This window comes from Scheffersomyces spartinae (assembly GCF_019049425.1).
Source record: "Scheffersomyces spartinae strain ARV_011 chromosome Unknown scaffold_1, whole genome shotgun sequence".
Taxonomy (NCBI): domain Eukaryota; kingdom Fungi; phylum Ascomycota; class Pichiomycetes; order Serinales; family Debaryomycetaceae; genus Lizanozyma; species Lizanozyma spartinae.
In genome coordinates, this window is record NW_025065048.1 from 566,092 (window position 1) to 583,568 (window position 17,477).

The following is a 17,477-nucleotide window of genomic DNA, read 5'->3' on the forward strand; positions in this document are numbered from 1 at the left end:
AGAAAACATTAACCAGATGGTTCGAGTAGTACATGTTTGTATTGGGAATCAGTGGCGAGAAGTAAGGTATAGTGGAAATAGTGGAAGGCTAATTGCAGTGACTCCCATATACTGTCACGTGACTCTATTAACGCTGATAGCTATGCATCCTGTGACAGATAAACAATAATGGCCCCAAGAAGCAAGCCAGATAAAAAATAACATTAAGTATCATAAAGTCCTGTGGAACCAGTTTCTTAATATCACATAGTCATATGGCTGAACCAGAAAGTGCCTTTAGACAGCTGTTTGCAAACTGGTCTTCACGACCATCAAATAGCGCTAACCCTAAGCCAACCTTGGCTGAATGGACAGATTATGTTAAATCAGGCGCCAATGACTTATACAACCAGTTACCCACATATAATTCCAGTGCTGAACAAGCAACACATGAACCTAGTTGGTTTAAACTTAGTCGAATGGAAAAGATGATAGGTTTCGGTGCTTGTTTAAGTGCATCTATACTTTGTTTCATTATATGTATATTTACATTCCCTGTATTGGCATTAAAGCCTAGGAAATTTGCCTTGTTGTGGACTATGGGTTCATTATTATTTGTTGTTCTGTTTGGAGTACTTCAAGGTCCTTATAGTTATGTTAAGCATTTACTTAGTCCAAGTCGGGTAGTGTTTACTCTGGTGTTTTTTGGACTGGTGTTCCTGACACTTTATTGTGCTGGAGTATTGAAAAGTACGGTCTTGACGATTTTGGCATGCATAGTGGAGTTATTTGCTGTTCTTTACTATTGCATAAGTTATTTTCCTTTTGGTGCTCTGACAATGACCTTTTTCTCCAGTTATGTAATTGGATGGGTTGGAGGATTCATTGGAGGAATTCTCTAGTACATTTTAGCATGTAATTTATGAACCATATACATATATATATCACTAATAAAAATAATACTATACTTGAAGTAGATTCAATTATTACAACTTCTCTTCATATTGTTTCAATTCATCTAAGATCTCTTCATGTAATTGCTTCAACTTGGGAAAATCAGTTGGTTGCGCTGGCCAGCCAACACCTAACCCAGACTCAGAATCTTTCTTAGGAATCAAATGGAAATGAACATGATCAACTTCTTGATGAGCAATACGTCCATTGTTTTGCAACACATTATAGCCATCGCCCTCTGGAGTGTTATTTTCATCCAATTTGAAGACATGCGTCAACTTTTTAACCATAGGTAAAATATCGGCCAAGTACTCATCAGGAATGTTGTGTAATTTAGCACCATGGTGTTTAGGGATCACAAGACAATGATAATCAGCGGTTGGTTGAATGTCCAAAAATGAATAACAATATTTGGATTCAATTAACTTTAATGATGGAATTTCACCTTTGATGATCTTACAAAAAATACAGCTTGCATTGGAGGCCATGATGAATTGATAACTATGCGACTAATGTAAATGTCAAGGTGTATTAACGTTTATGAGAATTAGTATTGTTTTAACCCAACGTTTGTTCTTCTCAACCAAATCTCTCACCTCCCCACAAATCAAACTTTGTATGCCTTATTCTTGGTAATTCATTTACCATCCCACGACCCACACTCAATCGTTACTACTTGAACCAACTATTCCCAACCGTGGAATCTTCCATTGGGTAGCGCCCTCTTGTCTAACGAAACGAAACAGCGATTACAAAAGGGTTACCCGGAACTCGTTTTGTCGACTGTCCAGGTGGCGAACTGGAGACGTTATAAAAATTTGAAAGCATATATAATTAACACGGTTAATCCAAGGAATCAAAGATAACTAATCGATAATCGAATAAACCAATTAAAGAGGACCAATTAGTGTTGATATAACAATCTTATTTGAAAAATAGTTTCAGACAAGGAATTGATCGAATCTTGACGCTTTGCTGCCCTACCCCCTTTATTGATAAAAGTTGATTGATTATATTACTTAATGAAGCACGAAAAGAAAGATATCATCGTTGACGCCCTGGGGTCTCATGATGCTGAAGATAGAACAGCTACTGCTATCTTGCGTAAGAAGAAGAAGGATAATGCTCTTTTAGTTGACGATGCCACTAATGATGATAATTCAGTGATTACCATGTCATCCAACACTATGGAATTATTACAATTATTCCGTGGTGACACTGTTATTGTTAAGGGTAAACGGAGAAAGGATACTGTTTTGATCGTTCTCGCCGATGATGACATGGAAGACGGTGTCGCTAGAATCAACCGTGTTGCTCGTCACAATTTAAGAGTTCGTTTAGGTGATATTGTTACCGTTCACCCTTGTCCTGATATCAAGTACGCTAATAGAATTTCGGTTTTACCTATAGCTGATACCGTCGAAGGATTGACAGGTTCACTTTTCGACATGTATTTGAAGCCTTACTACGTGGAAGCTTATAGACCCGTTAGAAAGGGTGATTTGTTCACTGTTAGAGGAGGTATGAGACAAGTGGAATTCAAAGTTATGGATGTTGATCCCGATGAAATTGCCATTGTGGCTCAAGATACAATTATTCATTGTGAAGGAGAACCAATCAATAGAGAAGATGAAGAAAGTAGTATCAATGAAGTTGGTTATGATGATATTGGTGGTTGTAAGAAACAAATGGCTCAGATTAGAGAATTGGTTGAATTACCTTTAAGACATCCTCAATTATTCAAGTCTATTGGTATAAAACCTCCAAGAGGTATCTTGATGTATGGTCCTCCTGGTACTGGTAAGACTATTATGGCAAGAGCTGTTGCTAATGAAACAGGTGCCTTCTTCTTCTTAATCAATGGTCCTGAAATTATGTCCAAGATGGCTGGTGAATCTGAATCTAACTTGAGAAAGGCTTTTGAAGAAGCTGAAAAGAATGCTCCTGCCATCATTTTCATTGATGAAATCGATTCCATTGCCCCAAAGAGAGATAAGACCAATGGTGAAGTCGAAAGAAGAGTTGTGTCTCAATTATTGACTTTAATGGATGGTATGAAGGCTAGATCAAACGTTGTTGTTATTGCTGCAACCAACAGACCAAACTCCATTGATCCTGCTTTAAGAAGATTCGGTAGATTTGATAGAGAAGTCGATATTGGAGTTCCTGATGCTGCTGGTCGTTTGGAGATCTTGAGAATCCACAGTAAGAACATGAAGTTGGCTGATGATGTTGATTTGGAAGCTATTGCACTGGAAACTCACGGTTTTGTTGGTGCTGATATTGCTTCATTGTGTAGTGAAGCAGCTATGCAACAAATTCGAGAAAAGATGGATTTGATTGATTTGGAAGAAGACACCATTGATGCTGAAATTTTGGATTCATTGGGAGTTACAATGGATAACTTCAGATTTGCTTTGGGTAATGCTAATCCATCCGCTTTACGTGAAACTGTTGTTGAAAATGTTAATGTTACTTGGGATGACATTGGTGGATTGGATGACATTAAGGATGAATTGAAGGAGACAGTTGAGTACCCTGTTTTACATCCTGAACAATATCAAAAGTTTGGGTTGGCTCCTACAAAGGGTGTATTGTTCTTTGGTCCTCCGGGTACTGGTAAGACTTTGTTGGCCAAGGCAGTTGCTACTGAAGTTTCTGCTAACTTTATTTCTGTGAAGGGTCCTGAATTGTTGAGTATGTGGTATGGTGAATCCGAATCTAATATTAGAGACATTTTCGATAAGGCAAGAGCTGCAGCTCCAACAGTTGTGTTTTTGGATGAATTAGATTCTATTGCAAAGGCAAGAGGAGGAGCTCATGGAGGTGATGCTGGTGGAGCTTCTGATCGTGTTGTCAATCAATTATTGACTGAAATGGATGGTATGAATGCCAAGAAGAATGTTTTTGTTATTGGTGCTACTAATAGACCTGATCAAATTGATCCTGCTTTGTTAAGACCTGGTAGATTGGATCAATTGATTTATGTTCCATTACCAGATGAAGCTGCCAGATTGTCTATTTTACAAGCTCAATTAAGAAATACACCATTGGAGCCTGGTTTAGAATTAAGTCTGATTGCCAAGATTACCAATGGATTCTCTGGTGCTGATTTATCATATATTGTTCAAAGATCTGCCAAATTTGCTATTAAGGATTCAATTGAAGCTGAGATAAAAAGAAAGAAGGAAAAGGAAGCCAAGGAAGGGGAAGATGTTGAGATGAAGATTGAAGGTGAAACTGAAGGAGGTGCGGCTGCTGAAGAAGAAGAAGAGGAAGAAGATCCTGTTCCATTTATTACTAAGGAACATTTCAAGGAAGCCATGAAAACAGCCAAGAGATCGGTTTCAGATGCTGAATTGCGTCGTTATGAAGCATATGCACAGCAATTGCAAGCATCCAGAGGTCAATTTGCCAACTTTAATTTCAATAGCAATTCATCTGGAGCCACTCAATCCGAAGCTGAAGGCAATTCTGGAGCTGCATTTGCAGCTGATGATGAAGAAGATTTATACAGCTAGAAAGTTAAACCATAGTAGCGTTTAGCAAGAGAAGATTGAATAAGTGTATACTAAGGGTGTATGTATTCACATTAATGAAACTTTGTTTAGTATAGTGGATCATGTAATGCGGTGTACTGATGTATTGCTGGTGTAGGATGTAGTAGTTCACTGTGCATTTTGTGTCTCCCCCACATTATGCAATTGTGGGGCAGGTGATCTACCCTTTAAAGTTCTTTTTGCAGACGGCACGAGAAAATTTTCAAGTGGATTTCCGAAGAGGTATATGAAAAGCAACAGTTAGGGTCCTCCCATATAAGTGTATGACTTGAATATATATAGGGGAATCTGGGGCAGCAGTTAAAGTTGATCTTTCTGTTGAACATAGACAAAATTAATACACACTGAAGTGTTCATTAGTATATACCCATTAGCATTGACATATACCTATTAGCATTGACATATCCCCACAGCATTGACATATTTAAACATCATAGCATAAGCAAATAGGAATCACCTTTATTCATATTTATTCAAGTACACTATCAGCATACACTATTCACATTAGCATAACATTATATCATGAAACAAGTCACTAGTACTGCCTTTTTATACTTGGCTCCAGCCATTGTTATCACCACCGAGTTCATTATCAGCAGATGTGGTTCCAGAACGAGCTCTGCTGCGGTTGGAGGTCAACTGAAGATCACCACTCTGTTGAGTCAAAACTTAAACCCTACGCGGTTCAACACGTTTAAATCGTTCCCTGGTGGGAACTAAAACAATATCATCCTTGATATTGTAATTTGCATTGGAGAGTTGAAGCTGCTTTCCCCTCATATTCATTTCAGTTGTATACCCTTTTTTCTATCATACTACATTATACTCTTTATAGTATCCGTATGTATAATATCATATTATATCATTTATTAGCAGGTATGTAGGATTACAGGATTACATTAACTTTGTATCAGTGTATTATATTATATTTGTAGCTGTATATATTAATCATGAGAGTAGGGCTTTTTGGGCACTAACTTTGAGGCCCAATTCAACACTTTATTTGTAGTAAGACTCTTTTTCTCTCTATTGGTCTTGGGCACTCTACCCAAATAATAGAACAACACAGTGCAACACATGTTAAAGGCAATGAAGGCAATAACCAATCCGACATTTCTTCCCCGTTGAGAGTACTTGACGTTAATGGAGCTCAAATAGGCATTGGTGTTGCTCATCGCACAGTACTCACACACAGACGTGCTATTGGAATCAAACAAGTATCCACCTGCAACAGCCATAAATGGTTTCATGTATTGACCACAAGTGTAGTTCAGAGGAGGGAGGAATCTCTTGACCTCATTGGCTGCACATTTAACTGGAGTATTGGCAATCGCGACTCCAAAAGATGCTGCAATAAAATAAGTCATAGGATTGAAGTAATAAAGGAACTTCCAGAAACCTGGTAACTTTTCTTTGCTGACCAAAACGCCACAGAAGGCCAAAAGTATGGAGAACAATAGTCCAACCAAGAAGGCAGCATTATCTTCCAAGTCAATGAATGATATGCACATTTGTCCTAATGTGGTACCATAGATAACTAATAAGACACAAAGGAACCAATAGAGTGCACCTCTGGAAGCAGTCTGGTCGGAATAAGATGCATTACTATCAAGCCCAACGGGATAATAATAACAAAAGAAGGCCAATGTCCCGGCTACAACATTCCATGGTATCTCTGCAGTGATTTGGGCTAAAACAAAGGATACCCAACTAAATGTTCTAGCCGGACGTTCACGAACTTCATATAAATCTCTTTGGAAAACATAATGAGGCAAGTATTGATGAACTAAAGGTATAATAAGCACGGTAAATAAGAATATACTGTACATTTGATCTTGCATTCCTTGTAAAGACATTTTGGCTTGGAAGAAAACAAACCCATTAAATAATGTAGCAAATGCTGCCAAAAACAATTTGTTATAAATGAAAAATGGTGATCTCCAATATTGTTGAAAGATTCTTCTGGTAACCAAAGTATATTGTAACCAGAATGGAGCTGCATATTTTTCAAATCTATGTGGGTCATCATCTTCAGGTTTTTTAATTAACTCTGATTCCATTTCATCCAATTCATCAATAACAGCCTTGTATTCATTGGATTCCCTCCACTCTTGGAAAAAGTCTCTATCTGCATGAGAACCTGGGGCTGCTCCAATAACTTCTAGCATCCATTCAGCAGGATTAGCATCAGGTGGACATTTCTTAGAGCTATGGGCTTCAAAATAATCAATTAAATTCTGACAATTCTTACCCAACTTACCAAAATAAACCGTTTCACCTCCAGATTTCAAGAATAATAATCTGTCAAATTGTTCCATTAATGGTGCAGATGGTTGATGAATGGTACATAAAATGGCTTGACCATGATCTGCTAACTTTCTAATTAAACCGCAAATAGACCAAGCAGTTTGTGAATCCAACCCGGAAGTAGGTTCATCTAAGAATAATAAAAGTTTGGGTTTTGCAGCCAATTCCACTCCAATTGATAATCTCTTTCTTTGTTCAACATTTAAGCCTTCTCCGGCAACACCAACAATAGCATCCGCATAATGATCCATTTCCAATAACTTGATCACATATTCAACATATTCATCCTTCTCTTCTTTAGAAATGCTAGTGGGACGTCTTAAATAAGCCAGGAATCGAAGTGACTCTCGCACAGTGGCAGTTTGTAAGTGCAAATCTTGTTGCTGAACATACCCAATAGATCTTTCAAATGATTTATCTAATGGTCTCCCATTAACCATTCTTTGGCCATCTGTAATGACTCCAACGGTTAATCTCGCAGATAATGCGTTCAAAAGTGTGGTTTTACCGGCACCTGAAGCACCCATAAGAGCAGTGACTTCCCCAGGTTTGACCCAACCATCAACTTGATTCAAAATTGTCCGGTCCTCATCTCCAATCCTGATCTTATAAACAATGTTTCTCCAATGGAATATACTCTCCTGCTTAAAGGAATCAGAAAACTTTTCACTGAGATAAGTTTTCTCTCTTGTTAATGGCGTATCAAAGTCTTCTGGAACTAATTGATGTTCATTCGCCCCACCTGAGCCCTCCATATCTCTCTTCATTTGTAACTCCCGTTCTTGCTTTTGGATCTTCTGTAATGAAGAACGTTGGAATATAATAATTTCACCCTTTTGCATGGCACCCTTATTGAATTCACAAAGAAGAAGATAGAAGCCAAGGAAGAAGATTATATAACCAACGACAATACCCCAGTTTCTCCATCTATGGCTAAACTTATAATCAAATGCCAGGGCAATGTAGACATCACCGTTAACAAATGATTGTCCAGCCACAGAACCAACTGAAGCGCAGACACGGTAAGGACCTTCAACAGGATAATTCCCCCCACTGGGGATGAATTCAGAGCAGGCAAAATCTTGATTATGGAATTCATTACCGACCAAAGCTTCAAATGCATATGCAATAGGGTCGATATAATTGATCCACCGACACCATCCCAACATATGTGGGGTGGGGACAACGAAACCCGTGAACACAACTAAAGCTATTAACAAAAGACATGCAGGTGTCATGGCCTGTGAAAGTGAGGTTGTAGAAGCACCTACACATCTGAACAAATGAGACATTGATAATGTTGCCGAAAAGTTGACCAATAAGTAAAAGAAGAATGCACCAACTGTTCTCTTCAAGTTTATCATAAAGTAATACACCAAGTTAAAGAAAATAACAATAACAATCTTTGTTGGCATTTCTGTTACAATACTTCCAAGAGCATCAGCAGCCGGGCAGTATAAGGCATATTTCTTGTGCTTTTCAACGATTTCTCTTGCTTCATAAATGGTGAAGATTTCCAAAAGAGAAGAGAACGAATTAAAAAGCAAAGCAAAGAAAATACCCGATGTTCTAGAATAAAATGAACCTGTGGTCTTCTTCAAATTGTAGAAAATTGAAGATATAATAAAAGCCATTATAATATTACCTCCAACTTGTAATGCTGCGTTTGAAGGATCACCTTTAAATCTCCACCAGTTTCTCAAAGAAACATATTTTACTTGCATGGGGAATGAAACAGTGTATGGTGATGAGCTTTTCAATCCCTTTGCTTGTCTAGCAGTGTGGTAATCATGGAATGCTTCTTGCATTTGTTTCAAGTCCTTAGCCAAAGATTCATCGATTTCTTTCACCACAGCTTGTCTTTCTGGAGACTTTTGCCAATATTGATAGAATTCTTCTGGAGTTCTGGGGACTTTCCTTTCATAACCGGGTTTGACAATTCTTTCCTTGGGATTTGTCAATGAAGTCAAAAAATCGGCAGTGGTTTGTCTTGGCGGACATACGTAGCCCATGTTGATAAAGTAATCTTTTGCAGTCTTCGAGGACCCAAAATAAATCTGATGGCCTTCATAAAGAAGTATAACTTTATCAAATAAATCATAGGCAGCTTGAGAGCATTGATAAATAGCAACGATAGGAGTCGCTCTTCCTATTTCTGCAGAGGTTTTTAGAGCCCGTACAAACTCTAAGGCAGTAGCAGCATCAAGACCTCTAGTTGAATTATCCCAGCATTGTAATCGTGCGTCACATAATGCAACCTCAGCAATAGATACTCTTTTTCTTTCACCACCTGACACACCTTGAACATAAGAACTTCCAACCTTAGTGTGTCTTGTATGCGATAACCCGTAAGTAGCCATTACAACATCTCTCATGTGAGCTGCAAAGGCATCACGAGTAATACCTTCAGGTCGGTTCTGGGGAGTCTTCAACAATGCCGCCAATTGCAAGGTTTGTTCAACGGTCAAATGAGGGAAGTGGACTTCAGTTTCAGCACAATAGACCACATCACCTCTATAATTCTTTATGATTTGATCTGGAGTTAAGCCACTGTAGGAAAGAACTGAATTCTCATCGACTTCAAATCCGTAAGTATTATTGGCTATAGTTTTCAAAAGGGTACTACAACCAGCTCCTGGTTTCCCCAATAAAACAGTCAATTCACCTGGCTTGATAATTCCATCCATAGGTTTTAAAATATCAAACATTTGACTTCTTCTTTTTGTTTCAGAACTCAATTTCTCTCTAATAAAATTCCGTACAATCTTATAAGGAGCATTTACAAAGTCCAGTTCAAAATCTTCATCTACTTTGAACCCATGACAACTCAAATCTTTGTAGATAATACCTAAATCTGCTGGTTTGAAAGTTTCAGAATTATTTAATTGCAATCTCCTTAAACACTCTACCCAATATCTTGCTTCAAACTCCGGTGAGTCGGGATTCAATCTTGGGTCAATTTCAATTTGTCTCTTGATATGATCACCTAAATTTGAAGCATATGATTGGTTGGACATCGTTTTAGCCAACAGAGTTTGGGAGCTTGTAGATAACCTTCTGGTCAAGTTGAGAATATCATTCCGAACATCATTGTCAAAGCCATGATACAGAGTATCATTTACATCTGGTGCAACGCTATCGTTAACAATATCTTCATTTGAAGAATCGGAACCTGAAACATTATCTTTATCTTCTTTACCTCCAGTATAGGCATCATCCATGTCAGAGATGTCTATTCCTATAAAAGAACGATCAACCTGTGCGGTGGGTGGTCGTTGTGGTGTTAGTTGATCTTGAGTAACCATAGTTCTTGACTAATAAATCTGAAGTTCTAATGAAGTTAGCAGTGCCTCGATACACTTGTATAAACGTGTTGGATTCGTATGCGATGGTACTAATGATACCAAATATAATATTATGTTAGTATAGTGTTATAATAGTATAGTATTGTCTGTTATTAGCTAATCCCTTTAAGACACTAAGAGTATCACTTGTTTTATATACTGTTGATGGAACCCTCTCGGAACTACTTTACTTTCCATAAGGAACTTTTGTAAGTGCCATGTTTTGTCCCACTAGTAGTCATCACAAAATCGCTGAATCACACACATTAAACATAGTAATGGTTCAGTTAGCAGTTCATGTAAATCCATGTACACAGGTTAACATCCAATAACTTGTTTGGTTATAATAGAGCCACATGAAGTTGCAAAACGCAGTCTGGTGATTTATTGGCACTTGAGTCATGATGGATGATTGTGTGCAGGTCTGGTTGCAGACCGAGACGGAGTTAACAACCGTTAAGTTATTCTGTTGCCATAGTAGAATACTTGTTTCTCTCGCTACTAAGAGTGTTATTACAGCTCCACAAATCATTGTTGCTAATGTTAACATTGTTACGGCTGTTACTATAGTATTATTGTGATCTTACCTTTTCATTGTAATGGAGCGCATCATTTATGCTGCCACAGCTTTAGCTATTTTACAACAACTCTAGCTAACATTAATTAAGTCTGCTGCATTGTTTAAGGTACGTGCGCATTGTCCTATTATTCCAGTGTCTAACCCCGTTTCGTATGGACTATTGAATTCCTGGCACCTAATTTATCGGAATGTGTGCATTTTTCATCTATTGGTTTTCTGTCCGGTGTGAAGTTAAGCCCTCATCTCTAAGCCGTATCCGAAATATCTGGGGTGATTCTCGTATTATTTCCATCCGTGCATTGTTAAACATAGGGAGCGTTCCTCGGCTCCCGGACCATTTACTTTAGTTCTTAGAAATTCACGGCCTTAAGCATAATGTCCGGGAACGAGGCACTGTTTTATCATCAATTGCTTTTCAGCCTTTACTAGTTGTTGGAAGAATTGCATGTGCCCCTCATGCAACAACTGTAAACGTGAATTAACTACTTTCCTCTTGACAGTAGACATTGACACATTTTTCGATGTCTTTAATAGGTGTATCACAACTGGTATCAGTAATTATTTGCGTCGTATTAATTTTATTGTACGTTGAAGAATTATATTCGTAAGATCAATGATGCGCAAGGAACTTTAAAATTAGTAGTTATTCCAAATAGGTTGAGCTCCACTTTCAATGTGTTTGGCTTTGAGTTTTCTTAATATGAAATTTATAACTTCTACAGACGATGGTGTAATACTAATGGGTAAAAGACGCTGGATGTTCTTCAAAGATCATGAATGCGTCACGTGACTCAAGAATAAAATTTAGTACAGCCAATGAATCGTCGTTTCAAGCACATCGAAATGCACTTTATCAAGATGTTAAACTTCTAGTTTAAGTTTTAGCAATCGCTGGTGTATTTTTGTAGTGTACGCGTTGTTGAAAATCCACTATGATGCATGGTTAGAATGCTAGATCTTCGAGTAATGGATTATGATCATTTTCGTACTGTCGAACTAATCTTTGATGTATTCTCTACATAAATATACTATCCCATTAGATCTTATACAATGATTCGTCAGTACCATTCATGTACTTGGTTGATCTGATTGCAACACCTATTGGGTTAATGATAACATTATCAATATCCCAAATACCTTCTCTATAGTAGATATCCTTCTTCAAGAACTCAATGATTTCCGATTCGTTTTCAGCCATCAAATGAAAGGCGCTACCAGCAAACTGAGTCTTGGATGCATCTTTGTAAATAGCACCTGCCAGCTTCACAATTCCAGAATTGACTGCGCTTGGAATATCAGCCATATGTTGAGGTCTAACACCTGTACGGTCAGTGTTGGGCTTATCGTAAATAATTACGTTCCATTCAATTTTCTCTCCCATCTTTCTTAGTGTGCTATGAAACAGTCTGGACAATCTGAGCATCTAATTGAAACCTTTAACTTCAGTGCTAGTACTGACTCACTTTGTGGAGAAATTTATACACTCTGAAAAAATTACCCATTCTAAAAGACATGGTCACGTGCAGTAACTACTTAAGGTAATAAATGTTGTTTCTGTATTTACTATAATGCAAAGATATAAAAAAATATATAATGGTAGTTGTTTGTTGTTTGTTATTGTAACAGTAATAGTTTACTATTTGTGCTGTTGATGGGGGTACCAGGATTAGTATAATGATGTATCGAACTGCTCTGCAATAAAGATAACGCCCATTAAATAATGAACATCATTTATAAAACCAGGCTTGACCTTGTGGATGGTTAATGGGAATAAATATAACAAAATCCTCCAAAAATATAGAAAATTGACACCTCTAATCAATTCGGTAACAACCATCACCTGAAAAGATTTCAAATTCTGAATGTGCTAAAAACCAAATAATGAACGATTTTGTTTTTGGTGAGTCTTCTATTGAATAGGAGCGTAAACAGGGATTCTTTCCTTTCTAGGTCCCAACACTGCGGTATCAATACCAGCACCATATTGAGTACCATATGGAGAATGGGCAGGGATAACAGTTTGAGGTACTGGGCCCAAACCAATTCTTCTGTAAATCCGTTGACCCAATCCACCATTATCTCTAATGAATTGCTTTACTAATGATTCCTTGTATCTCTTATTATAGTTGGCCACTCTTTTTTCTTCTCTGTTATCTTCTTCGTCATATAATTTTGTTTGTACTAATGGTGCAGCAAAGGGATCGTTATTCTTCCACACCAAAAGACCTCCCAAAAGAGCAGCAATACCAAATATCTTGGTAATATTAATTTCCACGGTCTTTTCAGGAACATCATGGTGGCCGTGTTCATGAGAGTTAAATCTCTTGAACTGTCTACTGATTTGCTTGCTAGCTCTGGTCCCTCTTGACAACATGATTATCTGTAGAACTTTTGTATTGAAAGGGAAGGGGAAAGTAAGATGGGGAAATAAATGATGGGGAAATAAAAGTTAAACGATGTTATATAAGACTCTATCTGAAACCCTTATTATTCTTTCCTTCAAACACTCTGTCTGGTAGGACTAACCAACTAATATGGAAGTTTTTTTTTTGTACTTGAAAAGTAACCTGAAAATGTCGGACCCACAATTGTCCAATAAAATCAGTTGGGAAAGTCAAATACTAATAAGTCGTGCAACACCCGTATTAATGTCGCATCGGTAGGGGACATTTTTCTTAAGTTAGGTCATTGTGTAACACGGGCTTGGGCTTCTACTGTTTTTGTTTAAGGTTTGAATTAGTATTGTATTGTTTTCAGGGTGTAATAACATTCAGGGGGGCTCATAAGGAGTGAAAGAATCATGTTCTGTTTTAATGCTCTAATCGGAAAAACTACGATAAGAAAAAATTTCAACCTACTCAAGTAAGAAAGTTCTTTTAGATATATCTGTTTAATATACGAGTTAAGGTGGACCCAGTCCATCTGCAGGCTTCACTAACCAGGACAAACTGGTGAGCTTCTGTTGACTCTTAAAGATCAAAATCGTAGTGGAGAGTACGCTTCACTTTTTAATGTAGTCTGATTACCTAGCTTAGTATAACGTAACTAGTAACTATGCATACAATATGTGGTAAATCTGGAAACATATAATTGTCATACTCATGTATTATTTTATATAACTAGAGTTCCAGTACACTCAATGAACCAAAATATATATGGGCGTATTCCAACTCGCCTTTAACTAATATTGAACAGAAATCAAGTAATCTGCCAACTTCTCAACAACAACAGTAGCTGCTGAACCTGGAATACCTGTTGGGTAATGGGCAATCAAAATGGTTTGCTTTGTTCTAACAGCAATGATGCCAACATCAGTTTGATCATCCTTAAACTTACCTTGAATGGATCTTTCATCCGCTCTGACAAGGAAGTACTTCTTACCTTGAATATGTAAGCCATGTACCTGTAAATCATCAGGAACATCAAACCCTTTAGCAATGGCTGCTATTTCAGTGGGTTCCAATTGGAAAGAACCACTTTGTGCCCATAATGAGTCACCGGCTCTAGAATATAAAGCGGCCTTATCAATCTTTCCAGTAGCAACTAAGTTGTCAGTGTATGCTTGCCAGGACATTGTAGATTATTTATATAAGTAATCAATTGAATACGTAACCAGTTAATATTACAAACTGTTCTCTTTCCTTTCACAATTTTTGATTCGTACATCATTTCCCGTTTTTGGTGGACAAAGTCACGTGATTTAAAGACCATGTATAATAACTGTAGTCACGTGATAGCTTCTGTAAATGCCATAGTAACTTAGTATAACTGCTAAATATATATTGATACTTCTAGTGTAAGCGTTGCTTCTTAGTAGCAGGACCATAATCATCGAGATCTTCTATTTCAATAACATCATCCAGAAAGCTTTCATCCACTTTCCCATCTCCATTTTTAGAAGAGATTGCATGAACTCCATCAGTATCGATAGTCATTTCTTCAATTTCACTCTCGTCATCTTCATCTATAACTATCATCGTGTCACCGTTTTCACTCTCTACTGTCTTTAAATGGTCATCATTAATATCATTCAGACCTCCTGGTTCAGCTGTAATAATTGTAGTTTTCTTTCTCAATTGAATATTTGGTAAAATGGCTTCTCCCTTCTTGTCTTCAATTAACAATTCAAGGTTTTCCAAGTTATCATCATCATCTTGAATTAAAATCACTTGGCCATTGAAAACCCCAAGATCTTCAAGACTAGTTTCAAGATTATCATCAAAATCCATATCATAAACCAATTTAGATTTTCCAATTATTATAGAGGTTGCATCTTCAACATACCCATATCTTTTACATACCAATTGAAGCAATTGTGACAATTTTGTAGTACCTATTGAGCATCTGGCAATTCCCTTCCGAACCAAACTGCAACTTGCACATTTATGATTTGGGGGCACAAGTGAAGCTGAGGTGATATACTTATTGGGCTTAATACTGATGTAAGTTGTCAAGTGTTTGGAGATATCAATCTTATCACCGATTTGTGCCCTAATACCTGCCAAACTTGAAAACCCAGATATGATGGAATTGGTAGTAGCAATTGCAGGTATGATATTCCCAGCGATTTGTTTGATATCAAACTTAGATTTGATCTCAATACCAAAAACATGGCTTCTTAAATTGGCTGAAGAGACAACAAAGTTGAGTGTGTCCTCGTCATCTTTATCAAAAGATATTGGGATTTTAGGGTCAACCTTATAACGATCTTGTAATGCTTGCAAAGATTTATACAACACGTAGACGTTTTCTACCACAGACCACATTTGGGTATCATTCGATAAAATTTCTAAACTTTTATTGTCCATCAATAGCTTTTCAAGATCTTCTTTATTGTATTCCAATGGAATAGGCTTTGCTCTCAGCTTCCATAATGCATCAATACGAAGTAATCTTGCTATATCTTTCACAAAAATATCTTCAACTAATATTGAAGCAAGCTCTTTATTACCTGATTCGAATAGGTTTCTTAATCCCTGAAGTTCGCTGAGTTCCTTCTTTAAGGTTTCCAATTCATCATTATCTTGACTGTCTTGATTAGTAACATGGGACAACTCTGAGCCTGTTGCTGCTGTTGAGTCATCAAACAATTGCACAAATAAAAAGTCTTTGGCCCAAGTAATACAATGAACGGGTTGAGAAGGAGTAGAACGAATTGTACACACGGGGAAGGTTTTGGGAGTCACTTTAGCTTGACATTCAAAGCATTCCGATAAATAAGGAAAAATAGGTTGAACTTGACCTTGATAACCCGTGGTACCCGATTCAATTAAAGGTTTCCCTAAAAAAAGACACATTTGATTAACAAATCTTCTAGCTTCTAAGTTATCTAATGCATTGTATATCATATCGAATTGACGCCACCATGATATTGGAAACTGTTTTGTATCCATAATGTTACCATGTTGACTTGTCAATTTGCAATCAAAATAGTTGAAACTTTGTACAGCTTCACAGATGGTCTTGCTCTTACTCTGATCAATATCCTTTTGTCGGAAAAGAAATTGTCTATTCAAGTTGGAAAGAGTGATAGTATCTAAATCCACTATATGAATGCTGGAATATCCACTTAACATCAAATCTTTAATGAGTTCACATCCTATACCTCCAGCTCCCACCATAAGAATGGTTTTGGATTTCAAATTCTTGTATGCTTCTTCGCCATATATCTTCTTTAAATATGTTTCTCGACCCATTGTGTGTCTGCCAACAGAATTTGGTTGTGGTTGGTGAAAACGTTATCGTTCATTTGATGCGAAAAATTTATACTATACCGTTACACTATCACTAACAATGAGGGACGGTATCAACAACTACAATAACGTACATATAAATGTGATACACAAGATGAACTTACACTGAAATAAATAAGTTCCAAACACCCTTCAAATATCCAACAATTTCATCTCCACCTAATTTGGATTCTCCATAGACTCTATCAACAAAAGCAATTGGTTGTTCAGCAATAGTGAACCCTAAAGCCCTGGCTCTTACCATCATTTCCATTTGGAAAACGTACCCCTTAGATTTTGTTTCCAGAATAATCTTTGCTAAAACGTTTTTCTTGTACAATCGGAAAGAACCAGTCAAATCAGAAACATTAGGTCTTAATAATGTAGAGGCTAAAAAGTTTGCACCTCTACTGACCAATTTTCTCTTCAAATCCCATCCATAGACTCCGCCGTCGCCAGCATATCTGGTACCTGTGACTATATCATAGTCACCTTCCTTTTGTAGCTTACAGAATTGTGGAATGGCTTCAGGATGATGAGAGAAATCAGCATCCATAATAATAACAAAGTTCCCAGTAACAAATTGTAACCCATGAATATAAGCAGTGCCTAATCCTAACTTTCCTGCTCTAGGTTTCAATTGAATGTGATCAGAGCCAAATATTTTAATCAATTCCTTGGCCACTTCTTGGGTACCGTCTGGTGAAGCATCATCAACAATAATCACTTCCCAATCGTATTCAGGATGTTGTTTGAATGTCTTGTCAATTAAGTATACCAAAATAGGTAAGTTCTTTCTTTCATTATAAGTGGGAAGAATAATGGAGTATTTGTCTGGCATCTTGGTTATAGCTACTATTATATTATACTATGTTATATTATTCTAATGGCTAGAACGTATATTCTATGTTTTGCAATACGTATTTGGTTTCTCTACGTGTTCTGTTGACATGGTTACCCGGACAAACCTTGGACACCTCTAGCAAATCACACGACAAATGAAATACAGTACCTTACAACT

The 17,477-nt window shown here is 37.2% G+C and overlaps 7 protein-coding genes across 7 annotated transcripts; 1 reads left to right on the forward strand and 6 right to left on the reverse strand.

Moving 5' to 3' along the window:
• Positions 1 to 965: 965 nt before the first annotated feature.
• On the reverse strand, positions 966 to 1,421 carry HNT1 (adenosine 5'-monophosphoramidase; the record flags this gene model as incomplete). The annotated part of the gene is made up of 1 exon (XM_043191087.1): positions 966 to 1,421. One exon carries the CDS (start codon positions 1,419 to 1,421, stop codon positions 966 to 968), a length of 456 nt encoding a protein of 151 aa, XP_043051764.1.
• A 534-nt stretch (positions 1,422 to 1,955) lies between these two features.
• On the forward strand, positions 1,956 to 4,454 carry CDC48 (AAA family ATPase; the record flags this gene model as incomplete). Its single annotated transcript, XM_043191088.1, has 1 exon — positions 1,956 to 4,454. One exon carries the CDS (start codon positions 1,956 to 1,958, stop codon positions 4,452 to 4,454), a length of 2,499 nt encoding a protein of 832 aa, XP_043051765.1.
• A 7,306-nt stretch (positions 4,455 to 11,760) lies between these two features.
• Positions 11,761 to 12,105, reverse strand: OFR1 (Ofr1p; the record flags this gene model as incomplete). Its single annotated transcript, XM_043191089.1, has 1 exon — positions 11,761 to 12,105. One exon carries the CDS (start codon positions 12,103 to 12,105, stop codon positions 11,761 to 11,763), a length of 345 nt encoding a protein of 114 aa, XP_043051766.1.
• A 528-nt stretch (positions 12,106 to 12,633) lies between these two features.
• On the reverse strand, positions 12,634 to 13,098 carry KQ657_000235 (uncharacterized protein; the record flags this gene model as incomplete). Its single annotated transcript, XM_043191090.1, has 1 exon — positions 12,634 to 13,098. The coding sequence occupies one exon, from the start codon at positions 13,096 to 13,098 to the stop codon at positions 12,634 to 12,636; it is 465 nt and encodes a 154-aa protein (XP_043051767.1).
• Positions 13,099 to 13,905: 807 nt separating this feature from the next.
• Positions 13,906 to 14,298, reverse strand: PFY1 (profilin; the record flags this gene model as incomplete). Its single annotated transcript, XM_043191091.1, has 1 exon — positions 13,906 to 14,298. The coding sequence occupies one exon, from the start codon at positions 14,296 to 14,298 to the stop codon at positions 13,906 to 13,908; it is 393 nt and encodes a 130-aa protein (XP_043051768.1).
• Positions 14,299 to 14,515: 217 nt separating this feature from the next.
• On the reverse strand, positions 14,516 to 16,420 carry UBA2 (E1 ubiquitin-activating protein; the record flags this gene model as incomplete). The annotated part of the gene is made up of 1 exon (XM_043191092.1): positions 14,516 to 16,420. One exon carries the CDS (start codon positions 16,418 to 16,420, stop codon positions 14,516 to 14,518), a length of 1,905 nt encoding a protein of 634 aa, XP_043051769.1.
• Positions 16,421 to 16,577: 157 nt separating this feature from the next.
• Positions 16,578 to 17,297, reverse strand: DPM1 (dolichyl-phosphate beta-D-mannosyltransferase; the record flags this gene model as incomplete). The annotated part of the gene is made up of 1 exon (XM_043191093.1): positions 16,578 to 17,297. One exon carries the CDS (start codon positions 17,295 to 17,297, stop codon positions 16,578 to 16,580), a length of 720 nt encoding a protein of 239 aa, XP_043051770.1.
• Positions 17,298 to 17,477: the final 180 nt, after the last annotated feature.